Source organism: Fusarium poae, assembly GCF_019609905.1.
Source record: "Fusarium poae strain DAOMC 252244 chromosome Unknown contig_2, whole genome shotgun sequence".
Taxonomy (NCBI): Eukaryota; Fungi; Ascomycota; class Sordariomycetes; order Hypocreales; family Nectriaceae; genus Fusarium; species Fusarium poae.
The window spans coordinates 889010-910224 of record NW_025408660.1 but is presented as its reverse complement, the minus strand read 5'-3'; the positions used below and the strand labels follow the sequence as shown (position 1 = coordinate 910224).

Below are 21215 nucleotides of genomic sequence, written 5' to 3'. Positions count from 1 at the left end.
AAACACATATAGTAACATGGTGTCGTGGAGTAGCTAAATCATAAGCCTGGTAGAAGCAAATACAAGACCTCCAATGTGGTTTCTACTCACCTGGACACTCCTTAAAAGCCATTGGCGGCGTAATTGAGTCACTTTATACAATATGACGGCTTCCATACATATAAGTCTTCTATCTAAGAGGACTAGTCCCAAGAGTTCCATGTACTTGATGTCAGCTCTGTGCCAGGTTTCCTTGACACAAAGTTATCCATGCTTACGCGAAGGATAATACGAATACAGTGCTTGAACAAATCCCCCTACAACCACGCTACTGTCCTTGACTGGTTTACTTGTTCAGCGACTGTTCAACATCATGTATGAAGCGATGACCACCACACATCCTTCTACTCTCAGACCAGCACCGAGACCAATGGACCAATCGTCTCTTAAAGGTCACATTCAGGTCCACCTGACCGTCGTGGACGACGACTGCTCACAGGTTCGAGCTATCGATGCCATTCCGTCGTTGTCCCGCCTACAGAGAACAGTGGCTATATTCCAGCTTTGTGGCGTCAATCTTGCCTGGAGCGTCTCAAACGGGCTCATAATCATTAGCCTCCCGCGACTGACAGTAGACCTAAATCTGCCTGAGTCGCTTGCCTTTTGGCCGTCTTCAGTCCAAGGATTAGCTACAGCCTCCACGCTACTACTTGCAGGTAGCGTCGCCGACGTCCTGGGGCCGCGAATGGTGAACCTGACTGGATGTATAATCAATGGCATTTTCATGATCTCCGTCGGTCTTGTCGAGAACGGGAGACAGTTGGTTATTCTGCGGGCGCTGCAGGGTATTGCCATAGCCATGCACTTGGCCAGCTCTGTGGCTCTTGTGAGTAACACTCAACCGCAGGGCCGAAGCCGCAATGTATCCTTTGCTTGTCTAGGCCTGAGCCAGCTTCTGGGGTTTACTCTTGGTTTGATTGTAGGTGGTGTATTGGTCGATAGCATCGGGTGGCGTTCAGGATGGTATATTTGCGGCGTTGTGACTCTGCTCCTATTTGTCGTGGGTCTGTGGTCGCTGCCAAAATTAGAACTGCCTGGTTCTTTCCGAAGTACGCTGTATAGCTTGAGGCTCAAAGTCGACTGGGTAGGAACTCTACTTGCGTCCGCGCTCATGGCTCTGTTGTCTTACTTCCTATCGTGAGTTGGCGCTCTCTGGCACAAAAAAGGGACTCTACTGACCAAAGAAAGCATTATCGGAACCGATGTTCATCGCGTCAAGGAAGTAGGCAGCATCGTGCTTCTATGTCTTTGTTTCGTGATTGCGCCCCTCTTCATCGGTTGGATGCACTTTCAAGTCAAAAGAGATAAGCCAGCGCTGATTCCCAATGGTTTCTGGGCGAATAGTGCGTTTGCAGCCGTCTGTGGCACCGTAGCTTTGTCCTTCGCGGCGTTGAACTCTATGGACCTCATGACTAGCCTTTAGTAAGCCGAGATCCGAAACAATCACTGGCCTCCAGGTTTTGCTGACTCTTCATATCAGTTTTCAGGAAATCCAGCATCTCTCGGCTCTTGATGCGTCTATTCGGATCGTCCCCAGCGCTGTCGTCGGACTAACGCTTAACCTGACCACAGGTTTTATTGTAAACAGGGTACCGGCTGTCTGGCTCGTGAACGCCACAACTCTGCTGTCATCAGGCTCGCCACTTCTCATGGCTCTGATGAAGCCTGGATGGTCTTATTGGACTGGCGCCTTCCTTGCCCAGATTCTTCTACCGTTTTCCTTTGATATCCTCTTTACTGTCGGGCATCTCATAATTACTGAAGCATTTCCCCGTGAAAGCCAATCTCGGGCAGGTGCTGTTTTTCATACAGCTGCGCAGTTTGGGAACGCCGTGGGTTTAGCTACGACCCAAGCGGTTTCGGCTTTATTCACGAAGAAGCATGCCCACCTGGAATATTCGGAGGCGCTTGTGACGGGTGAAGGTTCCCAAGGGATAAACTAGTCCGTACTGGTTTATGTTGGCAGAGTCGTAGGGCGTTGTCACTGAGCGTTGCGAAGTGTCACGTCTCTTAATAGTGAATAGAGCGGGTCAGGCGTATTCAGGTAAAGAAGTTTTGTTGATAGCTGGTAGGCCATCGTACTATCTAGTGCTAAGCGAATGTATATATACATGAGGTTATGTAGGTCGAACGAGGTCGGTTCGACTCTGTTCGTCATGCAAGTCGAATGGGGTCCGTTCGACTTGTATAGGGTAGGTCTATTCTAAGTGGTGGAAAACGTGGGGTATGTTATCTCACGTGGGTGGAGATTAGTTGGGTCGTAACAAGAGTGGTGCGAGTTCAGCGTCAGTAATGGACTAAACGTGGCGCATGCCCCGCGTACTGCCGACGATGGGATGATCCCTGTCCTTCGTACTCACTAATAGCACTTAGATGGGTATCAGTGATCCCAAGTGAATTTGAACTCCATGCATGACCGGAAGAAATGATGAGGATAGTTCGAGCTGGCTCTTATGAAAAGGGAGTAGTTGTAAGTCGATTATACTACGGATCTTTAAAGCCCGGACGCCGAAATAACTGGACTCTGTTATGTCTGATACCTGGCGGGGTCGATTTCGACTCTGGCTGTGTACATGGCATGCGCCACGTTTAGTCCGTTTTAGGGTACTTCCATTAAAACTAAAATAAGAAACTACTGACGCTGGACCCGCACCACCCTGTATGAGTTAACTCATGAGTTAAGGTTTGAGTTAACTCAAATGCCCAGGTATGGGCAGATGGTCCGTTCAGGAAGTTTGTTAAGGACGAGATCTTGTCTCCTCTGAGAACGGCTGTTGGAAAAACTTGAGGATCCCCTTCCCTTCAGGGTTTAGACTGTTATTAGTCAGAAAGTCCTAGATGAAGGGGGCCAATAGGCCCACGGGTACCCGTCGCTATAAGATTTCCCAAACTTTCCAGAATATCTGTCAGATGTTCATGTGAATTATTGTTGTTTCTGCTGCTACTTGAGGTGTAAAGCAAGCTCTATATGTCTTTTCTGTGCTATGTGGAATCAACTAGAAGCTGCTTGCTAAGCCTGTGGCAATAGGTGGCAACTGTCATCTTTGATGACAATAGCCTTTTTAATGTCACGGGCTGAGTCCGGTGGTATAGGTAGACAGGGAACGCTTTAGGCGGAATAGGTTCTATTGCTACGGATAGGCACTGCAGGCAGGTCAGGCTCTATTAACAAGACGTAGCTCAAGGAGCTACGTTCAGGATCTGACTGGCGGTCTAACTAAGGTTACGGCGATAACGCTATCGCCACGTGATCTGATCCACTTGTGGCTCTAGGGTAGGTTGGTCTGACTTCGAGCTGTGACATTTAAGCTACTTCCATGAGCTTCCTTTTGACACTATTCAACAATATCTTACTTAAATTTACGAATAGAACTATGAAAACATTTCCACAAGTAGATGATGGCATTTTGAATGTATCCGAAGCTTTCTCTCGGTTTTAAATCATTTATTGTAATTTATTTGGGTTTTTACAACGTAGAGAATTATATTCCCACGGGTACCCGTAACCAGAAACGAAATTCTTACGTAAGCGCAACTTTTGAGATGTTTTAATTCTCCAAATTTTTTATATTATTCTGTAAAACTATCTTAGAGACTTGAAGTACTATCAAAAGATACTGTAGGCGTTTTTTTTTTACATTTTTAAGATCTTTCTTTGTGTTATAAAATGAAGAATGATGAAAAATCTTATAGCGACGGGTACCCGTGGGCCTATTGGCCCCTGTTACGACCCAACAGGTCCTTATGCACGTGGGATAAGCACTCCACTTTTCGCTCCAATCATCAGCTACCCACCCTGTAGAAGTCGAACGCACGCCATTCGACTTGCATAGAGTGCCTCTGCGAGAAACGGACTAGTCGGCATGGGCGGCGTTGTGCGCAACACCGCGGACGGAGGAGTGAATGGTGATGTTATAGCAAAGTACTCCGTCACTCTTGGCCCGAGAGACGAGCAAAACGCATACATGGCCGAGCTGGAAGCGATAGCAATGGTCCTGAGGTGCATGCCCGATGGGCTCCGACACCGAGAGGTGATCATTGCAACAAGAAACCGATCGGCGCTACAAGCGATTATGAAACCTCGGCAACAGTCAGGACAAGGCACCATCCGGGAGATCTACAAACATGCCGAACGAGTTGGAAAGGGTGGAAACACCATCACGATGCATTGGGTATCGCCCACGAATGACTCTTTCACACTGGGAGCAAAAGCAAAGACCGAAGCGCGAAAAGCCACAGATAGCGGATGCAGAGCAACGAAACCGCTGTACCAGGCCCGATCGACCCGACTGAGAGTACTACTAGCACAACGTCGGCAGCACATGGTGCTACCTGAGAGCGTAGGCAGCTATTCGAAGCAGCTCGATAAGGCGCTGCCCGGCAAGCACACGCGCACACTATATGACGCCCTGAAGAGACGCGAATCCGACATCCTGGTGCAACTACGAACGGGAATGGCACGGGTCAACAGGTATCTGCACAGGATAGGCGCAGCAGAGACAGATACGTGTGATTGCGGCCAGGAAGAAGAAACGGTGGACCATTTCCTCTTCCGATGTCCACGGTGGGATGAGCAACGAGAACACATGCGAAATGTCGACGGGGAAATGATGGGTAGTCTATCATTTTTCCTGGGAGGCAAGACGGCGGAAGACGGGCATAAGTGGAGGCCGAACCTGGCAGCAGTGCGAGCAGCGATCAAGTTTGCGAAAAACACGGGGCGTTTGGATGCTACAAGGACATGATAACATACAAGATATACTAACAAACCAAACGATATAATGCAGCAAGAACTAATATAGTACAGCCTCTGGTAGACAGACCAGGCTTCAGCCGCTGAAGATGGGACGCTGAACACTTGGAGAATTTGGCCTTCAAGCAGGCCTGTCGCAGGGACAAGAGAGGCTGGGAAATGTGGCGAGGAGTAGGGATTGTGATGTTTGAGGGTTATAGGGCTAGAAGTCGGAAAAGAATGTAACTAACGAGACTTAATGTTGTGGGCCCTATGAGGCGTATCCTCCCGGGCGGAATAAATTCATTCATTCATTCATTCATTCATTCATTCATTCATTCATTCATTCATTCATTCCACAACCCCTCTTTCGGCAAGCAAAAGAAAAAAAGCTTCACCAACTTCACTTACACAAATATTGGCCAAAATAAATAGCTACTTGGAGGACAATGCCTTTGCTGATTATAGAAATGATTGAAGTTAACGATTGTGTCACGGGTCCAGTTCGGTATACAGGTGGACGGGGAACGCTTCAGGCTGAACAGGATCTATTAGCTACGGATAGGCACTGCAGGCGGGTCAGGCTCTATTGACAAGACGTACAGTATAGTGCCAAAAGTCTGCCGACCCCTCCACCAACCACCCCAATTTTATCAACAACAACGCGACCCTTCTACGGCTTCAGCCTTATACAGTTATTTCTAATAATGTCGCAACGACCTCTCCTTTGGCAAATATTATGTCCCAATAGAAAGAAAAATGAAGAATTTTCTCCCGAAGTCAAAGCTTCAATGGTGGCATTATTGCATACGGGTATGTCTGCAAAGGCCGTCGCCCGTGAGTTTTTAACCGACACTTCAACTGTGACCCGGATTGCAAAACAACACCTCAATACGCACACTTTCAAGAATACAGGAAGATCTGGACGTCCTAGTAAGCTCAATCGTATAGGTAAACGAAATATACTACGGATTATCCGCAAGGACCAGTTTATAACGTGGGATCAGTTACGCGCCGCCCTAGGTCTTGATGTTTCGATCCGGACCATACGAAGATCAGTACGGCAACACTACAAGAGGAAATGGAAGTCAATGGACCGGACGAAACTGAATAAGGATAAAGCGAGAATTTGTTTATCATGGCGTCAAGCTTGGATACAGGATATTGAAATTTTAAAGGAGGTATATCGTCTTAAAATTGCAGTATTGACTTTATTGCTGACGATCTAGATGATCAATTCTGATGAAGTTTCCGTACAGAATAAATCTAACAACCCTAATGCCTATTGCTTCCGATTTCCTTGGGAAAAGTACAATAAAGACCTTGTCAATCAGACGGATCACGTTAAACCTACGATTTCTGTTATGTTCTGGGCTGCAATCTGGAAGACAGGAAGATCATCTATTATCACGATGACGCGAGACGAAGCAGCAGAAAACAACGGATATACTGCTTGGTCATATCAGAAAGCCTTAGAGGAAGAATCACTACCAATTTACGACGGAACCCGAGATTTTCAACAGGATAATGCAAGTGTACATACAGCAGCTACAACAACAACTTGGCTCCTTGAATATGCGATATCCTGGATCGATTGGCCGCCGAATTCGCCGGACTTAAGTCCCATTGAGAACGTCTGGGCAATTCTGAAGAGGCAGTTACGTACAATGTTCTCTCATCTACGAGATTTAAAGAGAAACGAGCTTGATATCGCAGAATTCACCAGATGTGTTGAGGCGGCGTGGGCAGCAATTCCCCAAGCTAAGATATTGAAGTGCATTAACTCTCTGGAGTCAAGACTGCAACATTGCATTCGGGCAAGGGGATGGTATACAAAATATTAAGCGCGAGAAGCAGAGCTTTCCAATGATATATATATTATTGCCATTGGACTTTGATTGATGTGTAAACATATGTCTGGTGGCTGGGAAATCGGTGGTGGGTCGGCAGACTTTTGTCACACTACTGTATACTTATCATCGTGCGGTCCAAATTTGACCATATCAGAGTGGGTACGGGCGATAGCGGACATATGCTCCGGGCTGTCCTCCCATGAGCGGCAGTGCGTAGCAGAAGGTTTAGTGACAAGGCATTCGATTGGACCATTCATAATAGAACGAGAGTTACCGGATGCATCAAGTAGCTATCGTTCGATCATTCCTCAGTTCCAATCATCTAGTAAGGCGCCCAATGCCAGGCCAATGGATAGGTATATATAGATTATTCGCGGCTTCAAGGTTCTGCGAACAAGGATTGCAAACCGTAAACGTCACAATATACCAGTACCCCGAGCCGCTAATTGATGTTCAACTTGTTCATGATAATCGAATACAGATCGCTGATGTGTAGCCAGTCAATGCCTCTATATATCGGAGTGCCCCTTCTACCACCAATCTACCTATATAGCGCGACGGGCTTTTATTATCTAGATTTAACATAGTTCAGCTCTTATCCAGCACTCACAAACATGTCTAACAACCCGGTCAACAAGCAAAGAGAGGCCACAGCACCCTTTCGGGATGACGAACCAGACAGCATGGACATAAACAAGGACAGCAGACCAGAACACTCGTTAGGAATTTGAGTTTTCTCTTTGAAGACCGTAAAAGTCGGAATATACCAGTGCCCCCCGAGCCGCCAATTGATGTTCAATTTGTTCATGACAATTGAAGACAGATCGCTGATATGTAACCAGGCCATAGAAATCTCATGCATCAACGTCGACCTTGCCCGTATCGACGAGCATATTGACCACGGCCTCGTGTCCATTCTCAGCGGCCAACGACAGCGGCGTCTGGCCAATGTAATCTTTCGCATCAAAGTCGACCTTGCCCGTGTCGACGAGCATCTTGACCACGGCCTCGTGTCCATTCCTGGCGGCCCACCACAGCGGCGTCCAGCCGCCCTCGTCTTTCGCATCAACGTCGACCTTGCCCGTGTCGAGGAGCATCTTGACCATGGCCTCGCTTCCATTCCTGGCGGCCCACAACAGCGAAAGGTCGACCTTGTCTGCAGCGGGGGCGCTTAATGCGTGGGCAGTTTTTGCTTCCGCAATGTCACGAGCAGCTCGAGCTTCAGCTCTCTTTGCGGCATTATGCTCGAGTGCGGAAAGTCTCTCTTGGTCTTTTTTACCAAGCTTGCCTTTGCGTGCCTTCTTTGCTAATAAGCAAGCAATTTCCCCCTCTTCATGAACTGCTTCAGTCACCTGAGCCCCAGCAATTCTTTGCGCTACGGCCATAGCGGCAGCTGTAGCCTTTTCTGCTTCTTGAGCAACCTTTTCTTCGGCCCTCTTAGCTGCTTGCTCCTCGGCTTCCTTCATAACTTGATCCACATCCGAACCCTTGCCTTTTACTATGGGTCCGGTATCGCTGAGACCTCGAAGAATCTCTACGGGTTCCTCCTTCCGAAGTGAATCATCACGTAGAGATACTTTTGAAGTTTGAAGCAGCAGAATAGCCTTTAAAAGTACCATGCTGAGCGTGCTGGGAGTTCCAATCTCAGAGAGTACCTTTTCTGAAGTTGTATAGGTAATGTTCTCGGCAAAAGCAAGGATACGCGACTCAACATACGCGGCTATTCCCGGGAGAGTGCTCAATGACAGACTTGACTCTTCCATGATATCAACCAAGGAAGGTAAGCTCAACCTGTCGCCGAGTGCGATCATCTCTCTTCTTGCCAGATCACAAAGAGAGGGCAATTGAAAGGATTGGGCTGCGGCGTACATGCGGAGTGCAGTTGTAAACTCGGATGCATACCTCATCATAATAGTCTCTCCCTGTGGCTTCAGGCATTGATACCTGCCGGTGGTCATAAAGTGAATAAGGACATGGCCGGTATTGTAGTCGATATCGTCCAAGTGAAGGTCGCGTAACGACGAAGAGAAACAGTCTGTCGCGACGCTTCGGGAAGTAAGCTCGACACTCTGATGCAGGAGTACGTGAGGGATATGGAGGGGTCCATTTCCTTGGAAGTATACGGCACAGACTTGACTGGCGTAAGGCCTGTTGCATTGTCAGTTGACGGTCTTCAAAGAGAGAACTCAAATTCCTAACGAGTGTTCTGGCCTGCTGTCTGGTTCGCCATCCCAAAAGGGTGCTGCGGCCTCTCTTTGCTTGTTGACCGGGTCGTTAGACATGTTTGTGAGTGTTGGATAAGGGCTGAACTATGTTAAATCTAGATAATAAAAGCCCGTCGCGCTATATAGGTAGATTGGTGGTAGAAAGAGCACCCCGATATATAGAAGCATTGACAAAGAGACTCGGAGTAGAGATAAACGCCGGGTCAACGGCCCACACGAAGGCTATTAACAAGCTCCGGAAACCTCAGGGGCGCACTTCATTCCAATGACGTAAGTGTGATATAATATGGTTTATTCCTTCTGGGAAGACTACGCTAAACCATGCACCTCGACAAAGCTCTAGTTTTCCCGATTCACACCGTTGAGGGGTCTGCTTGGAAGCCAATTTCCTGAGGTACTTTGCCAAAAGTATCTCATCCCTAATTTCTCCCTACTCGGCCTAAAACACACAACGTATGTACTTATTTCGGACTGATCTACAGCCGGCGGAAACGCCACATAACCCGCTTGGGTAGCTGGCAGAAGATCGACAATAACAGAGCCTATTTCCAGCCTTTCAGCTCTCCACGAAATTGCCCGCATGCGGTTGAGACACGGCACAACTTCTTGCAGTAAGCTGAAAGTGAACTCTCAAAATACAATCATCCTTCAACATACCACCTCTCTAATTATAGATAACTACATGTTAAAGGCATTGATATATCAGTATGTCTTATTCTGTTTGGTAGCTAAGCCACTGGCTTTAGAAGGGATCTATGAGTGAGTTATGGCCTCATGCAGAAGACCTTTTCCTAGGACGGGTTATGTATAAGCGTCTTAGCTGCATGACGGTAAAAGTATGACAATCTTCTGTGGCGTTAAGTGGCATGGGTGGGACATGAGGAGATGATATCGCCTCCTGCCGCAACTTACATTAGGTATCGTTTTATGTGTCTCCCTTTACGTGTAGTAGCAGCATGGGAGGCATAATTACTAGCTACAGACCGAAAGAGTAAGGGCACTCAGTAGTAGCATATGCGTATATCTTGTGGTTTCTATAATCTATACATAGATAGGTTAAGCAGTCAGTAGCATACTACGCTCCTATTAGCTATATTCCTTCCTGGCCGTTCTATTCGTTGCGATGAGCATCTTCGTCTGGACAACCCAAGTGGTCGTGCTATGATGATTATATAATGCTCATATATATGGATCAGTCGGAGATTCTTATCTAGCCGAGTTCTACCGTGTGAATGTAATAATAAGCAAAGTCGACATATTTCGATAGAATATAAAGAGCGCATCTAGGCTTCGCCTCTCAAACATAGCATAGTGCGTCTTGAAGTAAGGCTGAGTGAATACAGAGCACACGGATTCACGTAAATGCATAATGGTCTGCGTGCTCGTCGGATAGGTGGGAGATCCCGGACGGAAGGTCTTGGAACATTGATACTTTAACGGGGCAGGGAGACTGGGTAAAGAAGCCATGGATTTTATTATGGAACCTATGCTGATGTTCAAAACACGGCTTTACTCCCAACCCTGAGATTCACGTGTCTTCGTGTCACTCTTCAGGGTTGGGATATCGAGTGGAACCAGCGTCCGCGTTTATTCTTTATCGTATTGGCTCGAGGAGACTGACAAGGATTGCGTCCGCGTTTATTCGTAATGTCATTGGCTACTGCTGTAAGCCATCGACAAGGGTGTACCGTTATTTCGTAAGCAACATTTTGGTGTGGTTTAGTCTGGGATAGATTTGACCATGAAAGATGCAAAAGAAAGCAGGATATACGCCGCAAATAGCAATTAAAATGTCAATAATAGATATCAGAAGATTAATTACGCTTTTGCCTACCGCTGCATGTTACTTTCACCTTACCTTTTGCTGTGATTGATTTTTAACGGATTTTAATTGTATTTTCTGGCCGACGTTCGAATTTGACTAAGACATGAAAGATTTTCCCAACCCGATCCCTAATTGCACAATTGATCGCAGCCATGATTAATTGGTTGGGTTGTATGTGTGTGTCACGGGCTGGTCTCGGGAATACAGGTGAACGGGGAACGCTTCAGGCGGAACGGGATCTATTGCTACGGATAGGCACTGCAGGCAGATCAGACTCTATTGACAAGACGTAGCTCGAGGAGCTACGTTCAGGATCTATCTAGTCGGTGAACTAAAGTCTCAGCGATAACGTATCGCCACGTGATCTGACCCACTTGTAGCTCTAGGGTAGGCAGGCCCGGTCTTGGTCTGTGACAGTTATGGCCTTTCTGAATTGAGATGGATAGAGAGAGAGAGAGAGAGGTAGCGTAGATAAATGGATAGATGGATAGACAGGCAGACCATCCCAGCCTCTTCCTTTTTTTCTTATCTCTCTTCTCTTACTTCGCTTTTTCTGTTTTCTTGTTTCCTGTCCTGGTTTACCCTAAGGACCAAAGTGGAGACTTGGGGTTAATTGAGAGTCTGTGATTGGCTGCTTGTGTGGTTGGTAGTTTGGGGTTGGTAGTTTGGCCCCCCTGTCATCAGCCCCGACCCACCCGACAGGGTCTCCCCCCACCCCCATTGGCCCGTGCCGTTTTCCGAAGTTGGTAGTTTGGCCCAAACTACCACCGGCCTATCGGTTAGGCGGTCGCAGCGGATAGTGAAAAAACCAGAGTACAATAGATTGATCTACTTATGACTCATTAAATGAATGATTTTACGCATTTCTGTCAATTTGGTCAAATTCTGTGTAAGTGAAGTTGGTGAGTTTTGGTGGAGCTTTTTTTATTTTGCCTGGCGAAAGAGGGGTGGTGGCGAAAGAGGGGTGGTGGCGAAAGAGGGGTTGTGGATGGTACGCTTCACCCTGGCTGAAGTCTCAACTGACACCATGAGGGATGATTCCTTGACACATCATCCTATATCTCAGAACTATTCCTTATCACTAACTAAGAAAACGTAGGGGTCTTTCTATTCAACTATATTACCATTTAGAAGTCCGCTATGTGTTAAGTGCATGAGCCATGTATTAGTATTATGGCGCAATATTCACTATGGACTCTATAAATCTAATCCCTGCCTCTAGTGTAGTAGGCTGCTGGAGAATCTACATCGGGGCAGGCCGATCTAGACTAAAAGAATTTAATCTTGCGAGGTAGTGCAGGACGAGTTGCTTGATCCAGCTATTCAGCTCCCCACTCCAGACTCTTGGCTTCTGGTCTTGCCGAGATCCACACGTTCCAAGGCGGCACAAGCCTCGAAATTAAGATTAGCAACCTCTCCGCGTCTCACTTACTTTACTACCCCGCCTTACTGGGCGCTTAATTCAGCATAGGTCTGGTTGCTACTAATACTGACACAACATTTCAAAAATAGCTGGAAGCCTGAGGCTCGGGTGGTCACAGCCTAATGCGTTGTTGCCGGTGGGGGTTGAAAATATGCAGCCTATCCTTCCTTATCCACGCTCGGTGCACCCGTACGACCGACAATTGTCTCTCAATGCATCATCATATGACAGCTCGATTCTGGAAAGAGACAACATGGAAAGCACCGATAAAACACAAGGCTGCCATGCAGTTAAAAAAACATGATTTTGGCACAGAGTGCCAAGACGGTAAACTGAACAGACTTGGTTAGTTTCTTGACACGCACATAAACTAGCTTCTAAGTACTCCTCATACCACGCCGGGACAGCTTAAATCAAGGTAATTCATGCGGTAGCCCAATTTAAAGTATCACAAGTCTGTATAGATCGTCCATTTATGTGACCTAGAAGGAAGGAGCCAACAGCATGAAAAATTAATTCGCTCAAGGAAAATCCTTTCCATGTTGACTGTCTGCTGTTACTTCCCCTTTCAGAACATGCAGATCGGCCAAGTTTTCTCTAGTGGGGAGTTACTCTTAACAACTCAACTGCAGATCACTACTATATACTAATATCACTCGTGAATAAGGAAATGGTAACATAATTAGCTCTATGATTCGAGGTAAAGCGCAAGGTCTACAACGCCTCCTAGCCATAATCAACACTACTATTCACCTAACTAACCTACTAATAGGTAATTAGTTTCCTTATAGTTTAAAGTATAACTGTTGTTAACTAAGAAAAAGGAGCTAGCAAGCCTTAATAAAAGGAAAGTGTCCGTGGCTACATGAGATATAACCAACAGCAATTGTAAAATATAGCGCATAGGCTGCACAGATTTCAAACCCTTTCTATAGTAGAACATAAGCTAAGGCGGCGTAGTAAAGTAGATTTGCGGAGCTACTGGGGGGCTGAGCTTGACTGCAGGACACGACGGCAACGCCTATAGGCTATGTAAGCTATGACGTGTCGCAAGGCGCGTGTAAAGAGTAAGACTTTCACAAAGCTCCGACGCTTCTGGTATGACACGGACTGCCTTGCCAAGAGGGAAAGTGGTAAAGCCTTCCTTGTAGACCTGAGGTCTCGGCCAGCCGCTACTTTGATAATAATCAGCGAAGCAACCCTCCTTCGGTCACTGGAACCTGTGGTTTGTATTACGTTTGGAAGGTATGACTCATTAACACTCAGGTCACGATGACTATGCCCTGCAGTACTTTACTCGTGGGGGCTTAGTCAGTTCTATCTTATTAATTATTTAATCGTCCCAATATATATATATATATATCCATCTAAACCGCCCATTACGATTTGTCCATCACGACCTCTTCACCGCACATCCTGCTTCTCAATTCCCTAAATACTCAGCTTCTAGCCTAATTCACAGGCAGATCTTATTACAACTCCCGAAGCCTCACAAAATGAACTTTCAAATTGTTGAGTTCGCTGTCAAGGCCAATCGAGACCTCACCTACACATACCATGATTCTATTTCCACTCGTGAAACCCATATGCGTGGGTCCGGACCTGGAGACAGCCCTTATGTTGAATTATCGAACTTCAACGCCGATCGTATTCCTGCCCAGGGGGAGACCGGCGCACCCCCAGAGAACGGAAACTACATTCAGTTGGCTCTTCAAGGCCTCCGACCTATCTATCTCTATCATGAGAACGGTTATCTGAAGTCCATGCCCGAGCCTACAAATCCAAGCACCGCAGCCTTGGAAGATGGGAGCCAGTATGTGCTCTTGATTGAGGAGTCAGGGAACGAGATCCATCTGAAGCTTCAAAAATACCAAAATATCAAGATGGGCCTGAAGGCTGAGAACGCGTGGTTAATATTGAGTAGCTTTGAGAATCCCTGTACTTCTATCTCTATTGGGGTAGGCGAACTAGATTAATTGAAATTTACACTTAGAGGGAGAGTATTTGAATGCTATAGGTTGTTTCCTATTTTACTACCTTGGTTAAAAACAGAATATAAGTCAAATGACCGAGATCTTATTACCTAGTATATACGGCATTTGCCACAAAAGCCTAATATGTTTATAGCGGACTCCAGATTTGTGGTATTATATGACCCCATGGAGTGGTATGGCCGAATTTAGCTAGGAGGCCTAGATCAGCTTAGCTTGCGAGGCTAGTTCTCGGGCTTAGGCGACGCTAGAGCCGGGAGTCAGTAAGGATGCAATTAGCGCAGATTCCACCATGATCACTAAAAAGACGGTGAGCTTTTCCACATGGATCGCGACTACTCTAGTAGCCCCTAATGCGGCAGTTAATCGTCGTAGAGGCGTTGGCAGATGACATGGCTGCGCAACACAAGCAGCTTCGCCAATATGTTGATGGAGTACCAGAGGAGGAGCTTGGCCCCATATATGCCGGGGCTCCGCAACTTTCATGGCACATACTTTTGGCGGTGTAGCCGGGCTTTCGTCGAGCAATATCCCGAAGGGGTGGCCCAAGATGCGAACCAGGACGACGCGCTGAGCTAGTTTGCTGATTCCAGCGAGAGGTCAACATCATTCGCAGTCGGCCAAGCGTTGAACTCGACGCATGACAAACCCTAACGAACCGATTGACGGTTCTGTCTGTCTAAATGGCATCGATTTGTTTCTGTCGGGATTTGGAAAGCTGCTCCCTCCTGTATCGGCAATGTGAAACGGAAGTGCCCATAATACTTACGGCTGATACGACGGGCTTTTAGCTGTTACGTAACTGTAATGATGTCACCGATATCCCATATCCCATATCCTGGCCCGTAAGAAGCGTTTTCTTACAAGTATATCTGTCGCCTTCGGTACATCATGAGTTGTGGGTGGGGTGGGTTTACAGTTGGCTGCAAAAAGTATTCGCAGGTGTGCAGATAAACCTTGACTTCTCCAGTTAGTAGCTTCAATTAGCTTAGGTACTTGATACTAGGTTATCCTGCTGATAAATGTATGATGTAAAGTATTGAGAACCTGGCAAGCTACCCTTGACTAGCTTCCGAGCATCAGGGCTACCTGTACACCTGCGAATACTTTTTGCAGCCCACTGTACGAGATTGTAGCGAGACTGCAAAGGGTCTTGGGATCAACGGTAGCGAGAAGCTTCTTGACGTGGCATTCTCCAAGATGCGCTAGTGCCTCCGCATCGGTTAGCCACGACGTCATCCAAAACTGACAGAGTCAAGCAAACGGGGTTGGTTAGAAAAGAAAGGCTGGGAAGAGCAGTAGGGCTTTCTTTGGTAGACAGACCAGGCTTCAGCCGCTGAAGATGGGACGCTGAACACTTGGAGAATTTGGCCTTCAAGCAGGCCTGTCGCAGGGACAAGCGAGGCTGGGAAATGTGGCGAGAAGTAGGGATTGTGATGTTTGAGGGTTATAGGGCTAGAAGTCGGAAAAGAATGTAACTAACGAGACTTAATGTTGTGGGCCCTATGAGGCGTATCCTCCCGGGCGGAATAAATTCATTCATTCATGCGTGTCCCTATGGGGCCCCGTCTGAGCGCGTCCGATGACTAAGACGCATGGAACAAAAATTTCCCGGCAGTAACCCAGCCAGGCGACTGGGTTGCTGGCCAGAATCCTTTCTACACAAAAGAACATGCGACGAACGCGACTTCTTGTTCCCATCCACCATGGGGAATCAACCGCAGTCTAAGATCATCGAGGATAACCCTATTGGGAATGGCATCGATGCCTTTCGCGGTTCTTTCAGTTCGGTATGCGAAAGGGCGCATCTCTCCTGCATTCCAGATGCCCTAGACCAGCTTGAACATGAAGGTACGGCGGATCAATTTCCTTGAGGCACTCATCTAACCAATATAAAGATGTGCAGGATCTCGCGTCCAGTCTTCTATCAGCGATTCAAATTCTTCCTGCCACCCGCCTCTTACCTTCGAAGACAGGTCGTGGCACCCTCCGAAGCGATCTCCTAAGACTTGTTTCTACTGCCGCCTCTGCCGACTTTGACTTCGATCGCGTCAAACCTCTCCTGAAATCAGCCCTCGTCGATGAACCAGACGATGCCCTAATCTGGGATGAACTCTACAACGCCGTCACCGAATCCACACCGCCTCCCCGACAGGTAGCTTCTTCCATCCAACAGACTCCATGGCTGCGCAATACCAGCAGCTTCGCGAACTCGTCCGAGCATCGCAAATACGTGGACGATGTGCTGAAGGAGGAGCTTGGCCCTATGTATGTTGGGCTCCGCAATTTTCACAGCACATACTTTGGGGGCGTGGCCGACCTTCAGACAGCGGCCCAGGCGTTCTTCGAGCAATGCCTCGAAGGTAGTGATCCACTCTTTGAGGACGGTTGGAAGGGATGGCCCAGGGATGCGAACCAGGATGATGTGCTGAGCTGGTTTGCCGACTTCAGCGACAAACTAGCGGCATTCGCAGGCAGCCACGGGTCAATCCCAACGCATCGGCATCGACGACGACCTCTTGCCCAGCCCAATAAGCCAATACAAGGTTCTACAGGAGAGCGCAAGTTGGACGTCGGTTTTGTCAAGGATACGAGTGCTGGGAAAGACTCACGGTGCCACTGGTCGCAGATCTTGGTGCCTGGAGAGCTGAAGAGCAACCCGTCCGCCGACAAGGCCTCGATGGCGTGGCTTGATCTGGGGAGGTACGCGAGGGAGGTGCTGGCTGCGCAGAACGACCGTCGCTTCGTTTTGGGCTTTACCATCTGCGGGTCCCTCATGAGGGTATGGGCATTTGACCGGCTCGGGGGCATCGCATCGGAGCAGTTCGACATTAACAAAGATGGGCGTCAGTTTGTGTCCACGATCCTTGGCTTTCTCTGGATGAACGAGGAGCAGCTAGGGTTCGACCCGACAATCATGACGGCAAACGAGGAGCGATTCATCGAGGTCGATCGGAATGGTTCGACCGAGCGGATCATCATCGACGAGGTGATGCAGCGGGCGCCTTGCATAGCTGGTCGAGCGACGACATGTTGGAAAGCCCATCCCGAAGGACGGCCGGAGATGCTGCTTGTGATTAAGGATTCGTGGCAATATCCGGAACGAGATGAAGAAGGCGAACTACTACGTGAGGCGACTGACAAGGGTGTCGTTAACGTAGCCCGGTACTATCACCACGAGACGGTACAGATTGACGGGGCAGATGATGACATCCGGAATAATGTTCGAAGAGGGCTGGATATTACGCAAGCTGCGAACTACCGTCCGGAACGACCAATCCGGCGGAACAACGTCGTGTCTGGCACATTGAGAGAGGGTCGCGGCAGCGCCAGTGCCAGCAGAAAGAGGTCATCTAGCCAAGCTGGCGCTCCTCTTCCTTCTAGCAAGCGATCTTGTTCCGTGTCTTCAACGAGGGCCGCTAGTTCATTACCAAATCGTGTACATCGGCGTGTCATTCTCCGAGACTACGGGATGCCTATCTACAAGGCGAGCTCCCGGTCGGCTCTGCTTGCTGCATTCGAGTGCTGCATCGAGGGACACGAGTCTTTGCACAAGGCAGGGTTGCTTCATAGAGACATCTCGATCAACAATCTTATGATCAACGAAGATGATGATAACCCTTCGTGGCCTTCTTTCTTGATTGACCTTGATTTGGCCATCAAAGAGTCGCGAGAGGCTGCCTCGGGAGCAAAGGGGAAGACTGGAACACGGGCTTTCATGGCAATCGGGGCGCTACTAGGTGAGCAGCATTCTTTCATGCATGATTTAGAGTCATTCTTCTGGGTGCTATTCTGGATATGCATCCACTACGACGGGCAGGGCAAAGTGACTGGACCAACTGAATTTGAAAGCTGGAATTATGAGAGTGACAACAAGCTGGTGCGATCAAAGGTTGGTACCATAGGCGATGAAAGTATATTTCTCAAGATTGCAGAGGAGAGCTTCAGTCCGCACTACCAGCTATTGATCCCATGTGTCAATAGACTGAGGAGAAAAGTATTTCCCAACGGTGAGAGGTGGAAAACTGACGATTTGGACCTGTATTTTAGAATGAAACTGGTATTGCAGGCAGCACGGGAGACAGAGGAATCAAGGTTACATTGAGCGATTTCGAATCGTACGACAGCAGGTGCAGGGTTTTCATACGGAGATTAGAATGACTGAGAAGCGAAGTGCCATTCATGTTGGCTGAGTCTTGTTGAACAAGTGCTGGAGTATCACGTGCAAGCAGCGATGCTTAAGATTACGCGCCAAAATGGCGAACCCTTCAAGGGGCAGATTTTAACGGAACACGAGATCAATACATTAATTTCCATCAATGAACCAAAAACACGTAATGTCTAACAGCTGGACGGTTATTTGTAACCTACCCTGTAGAAAGCAAGGTTAAATCGTAGTCGTTTCTCCCGATAAGTGAATCACCTAACGCATTCGCGACACGGCCGATCTTAGCGTCTGGGTAGTGGCCAGGATACACTCGTACAACTTTTATTATCCTCTCCATTGCAAGAGGATGAGCCGGTGTTACAAGTGATGTGCGACACATTCGATCGATTGGCTGATCACGCTAAGGCAGCAGCAGTACCAAGTATAGTCGGACTGGCCGCGCTGTATCAGATTGAGCGGAAGGAGATCCACATCAAGCCTAGGAACTATTAAGAGGCGATTAGCCGGATATCGCCCACCAAAATGGGGAATTTCGCTTAAAATTTGGACTTGATTCGAGTAACGTTAACTCGAGCTACTGATTGGTTGAAAATAACCACAACACAGTTAAACCTGGGGGTCGTAAATGTTACAGTCGCGTCACGTAACCTCAGACGATCCAGCCTAAAAGTTTAAGCGAAAATCTCCATTTTGGTGAGCGATTCATGATGAATCGCCTCTTAATAGTTCCTAGGTAGGCTGCAAAGAGAATACAGGAATAGCAGCAGCTGCTGCAGCAACAAGAAGCAGGACACTGGGTTCGATAGATTTGGCATGGGTGGCACGGACCCTTCCAAGTCAGAAAGGGGCCCGTTCTAAGGTAGGCACAAACCTTGTCGATTCTAGTGTATGTGATTGGGTCAGAGCTCAGAGCGGGCCCCATTCCTGTCGTAAAGAGTTAAGATTACTTGTGCCAGAACTGACCGCCTTTTACTTCCCAGGTTACAGTTATTACGCAACACTCGGATTTCTCTTCCCTTTCCTTCCATACTCTCCTGCAACCATAACATAACTTATTATACTTCCATCTCCTGCTCTAAAAGGATGAAAGCATTATTCGATAGGCCTCGGTGCGGTTTATGTCAGTTTGAACTTCGTAAGAACGAGGATCAGGTAGTCTGTATGTTTACCTTGATTGAACTTATGACTTCCTTTGCTCTGACAGTTTTAAAGGTACTGGCATTAGCTGCCATACCGAATGCGTTCGTATGACGAGCTTGAAAAACCCACAATGCTTATTTGAGGCCACCCGGCAAGCCTTTCCGATATCAACAGCAGATAATGCCCGGCGTTTCGAGTGGCACCTGTCCAGTATCGTCTCCAAGGGGATAATATTGTCTGAAACCCAAGCAAAAATCCCTGCAGAGATTTTGTCACTTATCGCACAGGAACTTGTGCGTTGCCATGCCGTAGCTGAAGCATGTCGGCAGTGGAAACCACCAGAACGTTGTGATTTCTCGCTACGGGAAGCAGTGTGGAAGCGAACGACTTCTTTTGAAGGTAGAAAATACATTTTATCACTGTCAAATAACCCAGATAAGTCTCTCTCAAAGATTATTTCACAGGACGACGATGTTGGTCATCTCTTCACTAAGGAGGACTATGCTGGTATTATGGACCTTTTTGTTGAGAAAGACTTACCAGACGAACCCGGAGCCGCGGGTGTAGTTGGAATATGGTGGCGGAGGTATAGTGTATCGAACGTTGATGCAATAATCACAGGTCAATCGGATGTACGTTCATACCCGCTCATCCTTCCCGAGTTATTGTTAATTGACTCATAGGGTATTAAACTTCGCAAGTTGGCTGTGGAAGGTCACTGTCCGATTGCATGGAGTATTCCGCGAAAATGTGACCCTCGATTACATTTTCTCCCATATAGTGATCGACAAGAGCCCGCATATATGACAGGTCTCTTGTGCAACGATCCACATATTATTGGCTACTCCGCGTTATGGGAAGGCAGGCTTACGGCGATATATGCTCATACAAGCGAGCAGAGCATTGGCTTCAAGCCGGAAAGAACAGCAACATGGATTTTCTTGCCTATCGACGTCGGCGAAACCATCACTCATATTTTTGAGGGACGTGGGCAAATCGAAATGCATAATGCGTTGGGGGCAAGTCAAACTCAGTTTCTTGTCTCGCATATCTAACTTGTCGGCAGATCATAACAAATAAAAATCGTCATCTCGTCCTAGGCTCATATTTACAGCGTGTCAACAGACACTGGAATTTAATTCACCAGCTTAGACAAGGGCCCAGCTACATATTTTATGAGTATTCAAAATCTGGACTCGGAGCTCTAGCTTTCGAAGCCCACGACATGCCTGAAAAAAGACAGGACTTTCACCCAGCTGCTCCAAGTCTAAGCTACTCTTTGTGGAGTCAAGAAGACTTCTTTTACTCTGCTTCCGATCTCGCAGGCTTGTCCTCTGTCACACCATGCAAGTCTAGTGACGGCCGAACTATCAGTGGCTTGCTGTTGCATTTCCCAAACAATCATTGCGAAAGTGTCGGCCATGTCCGACTTGATGCAAAGATGCAAAACATCGAAATCGACACAAAGCAAACCGTATTCTTAGTCTTTGATAAAATCGATAAAGGGTATCCTAATGTGGTAAAGGTTATTGATTCTTATAATAAAAACAGTGTCGATGCTGAATTCATTATCCAACTACAGCCTCTGGGGAGGTTAGAATGGATTTGGTCCTGGAGACAATGTCATTTGGTTTATCAAGACCAAAAAAGCCCTAAGACCATCTAGACTAGTGCATCGAGGTCTATATCGGCTATTATCAAAGAGCTACTACATCATTATCGAACTTCCCACTTTCACTGAGAGAGGACTATGTGTGAACTGCCCCAGTATTGACTATTGATTAGCTGCTGATCCAACCGCCACATATACCACGGACAC

General features: G+C 47.5%; 4 protein-coding genes across 4 annotated transcripts; 3 read left to right on the top strand and 1 right to left on the bottom strand.

Moving 5' to 3' along the window:
• Window positions 1-352: 352 nt before the first annotated feature.
• On the top strand, window positions 353-2013 carry FPOAC1_013517 (uncharacterized protein; the record flags this gene model as incomplete). The annotated part of the gene is made up of 4 exons (XM_044857858.1): window positions 353-1176; window positions 1228-1461; window positions 1520-1956; window positions 2006-2013. The coding sequence occupies 4 exons, from the start codon at window positions 353-355 to the stop codon at window positions 2011-2013; spliced, it is 1503 nt and encodes a 500-aa protein (XP_044701240.1).
• A 5465-nt stretch (window positions 2014-7478) lies between these two features.
• Window positions 7479-8906, bottom strand: FPOAC1_013516 (uncharacterized protein; the record flags this gene model as incomplete). Its single annotated transcript, XM_044857857.1, has 2 exons — window positions 7479-8772; window positions 8824-8906. 2 exons carry the CDS (start codon window positions 8904-8906, stop codon window positions 7479-7481), a joined length of 1377 nt encoding a protein of 458 aa, XP_044701239.1.
• A 4687-nt stretch (window positions 8907-13593) lies between these two features.
• On the top strand, window positions 13594-14073 carry FPOAC1_013515 (uncharacterized protein; the record flags this gene model as incomplete). Its single annotated transcript, XM_044857856.1, has 1 exon — window positions 13594-14073. The coding sequence occupies one exon, from the start codon at window positions 13594-13596 to the stop codon at window positions 14071-14073; it is 480 nt and encodes a 159-aa protein (XP_044701238.1).
• A 1721-nt stretch (window positions 14074-15794) lies between these two features.
• FPOAC1_013514 (uncharacterized protein) lies at window positions 15795-20451 on the top strand (the record flags this gene model as incomplete). Its single annotated transcript, XM_044857855.1, has 4 exons — window positions 15795-15939; window positions 15987-18002; window positions 19832-20028; window positions 20080-20451. 4 exons carry the CDS (start codon window positions 15795-15797, stop codon window positions 20449-20451), a joined length of 2730 nt encoding a protein of 909 aa, XP_044701237.1.
• Window positions 20452-21215: the final 764 nt, after the last annotated feature.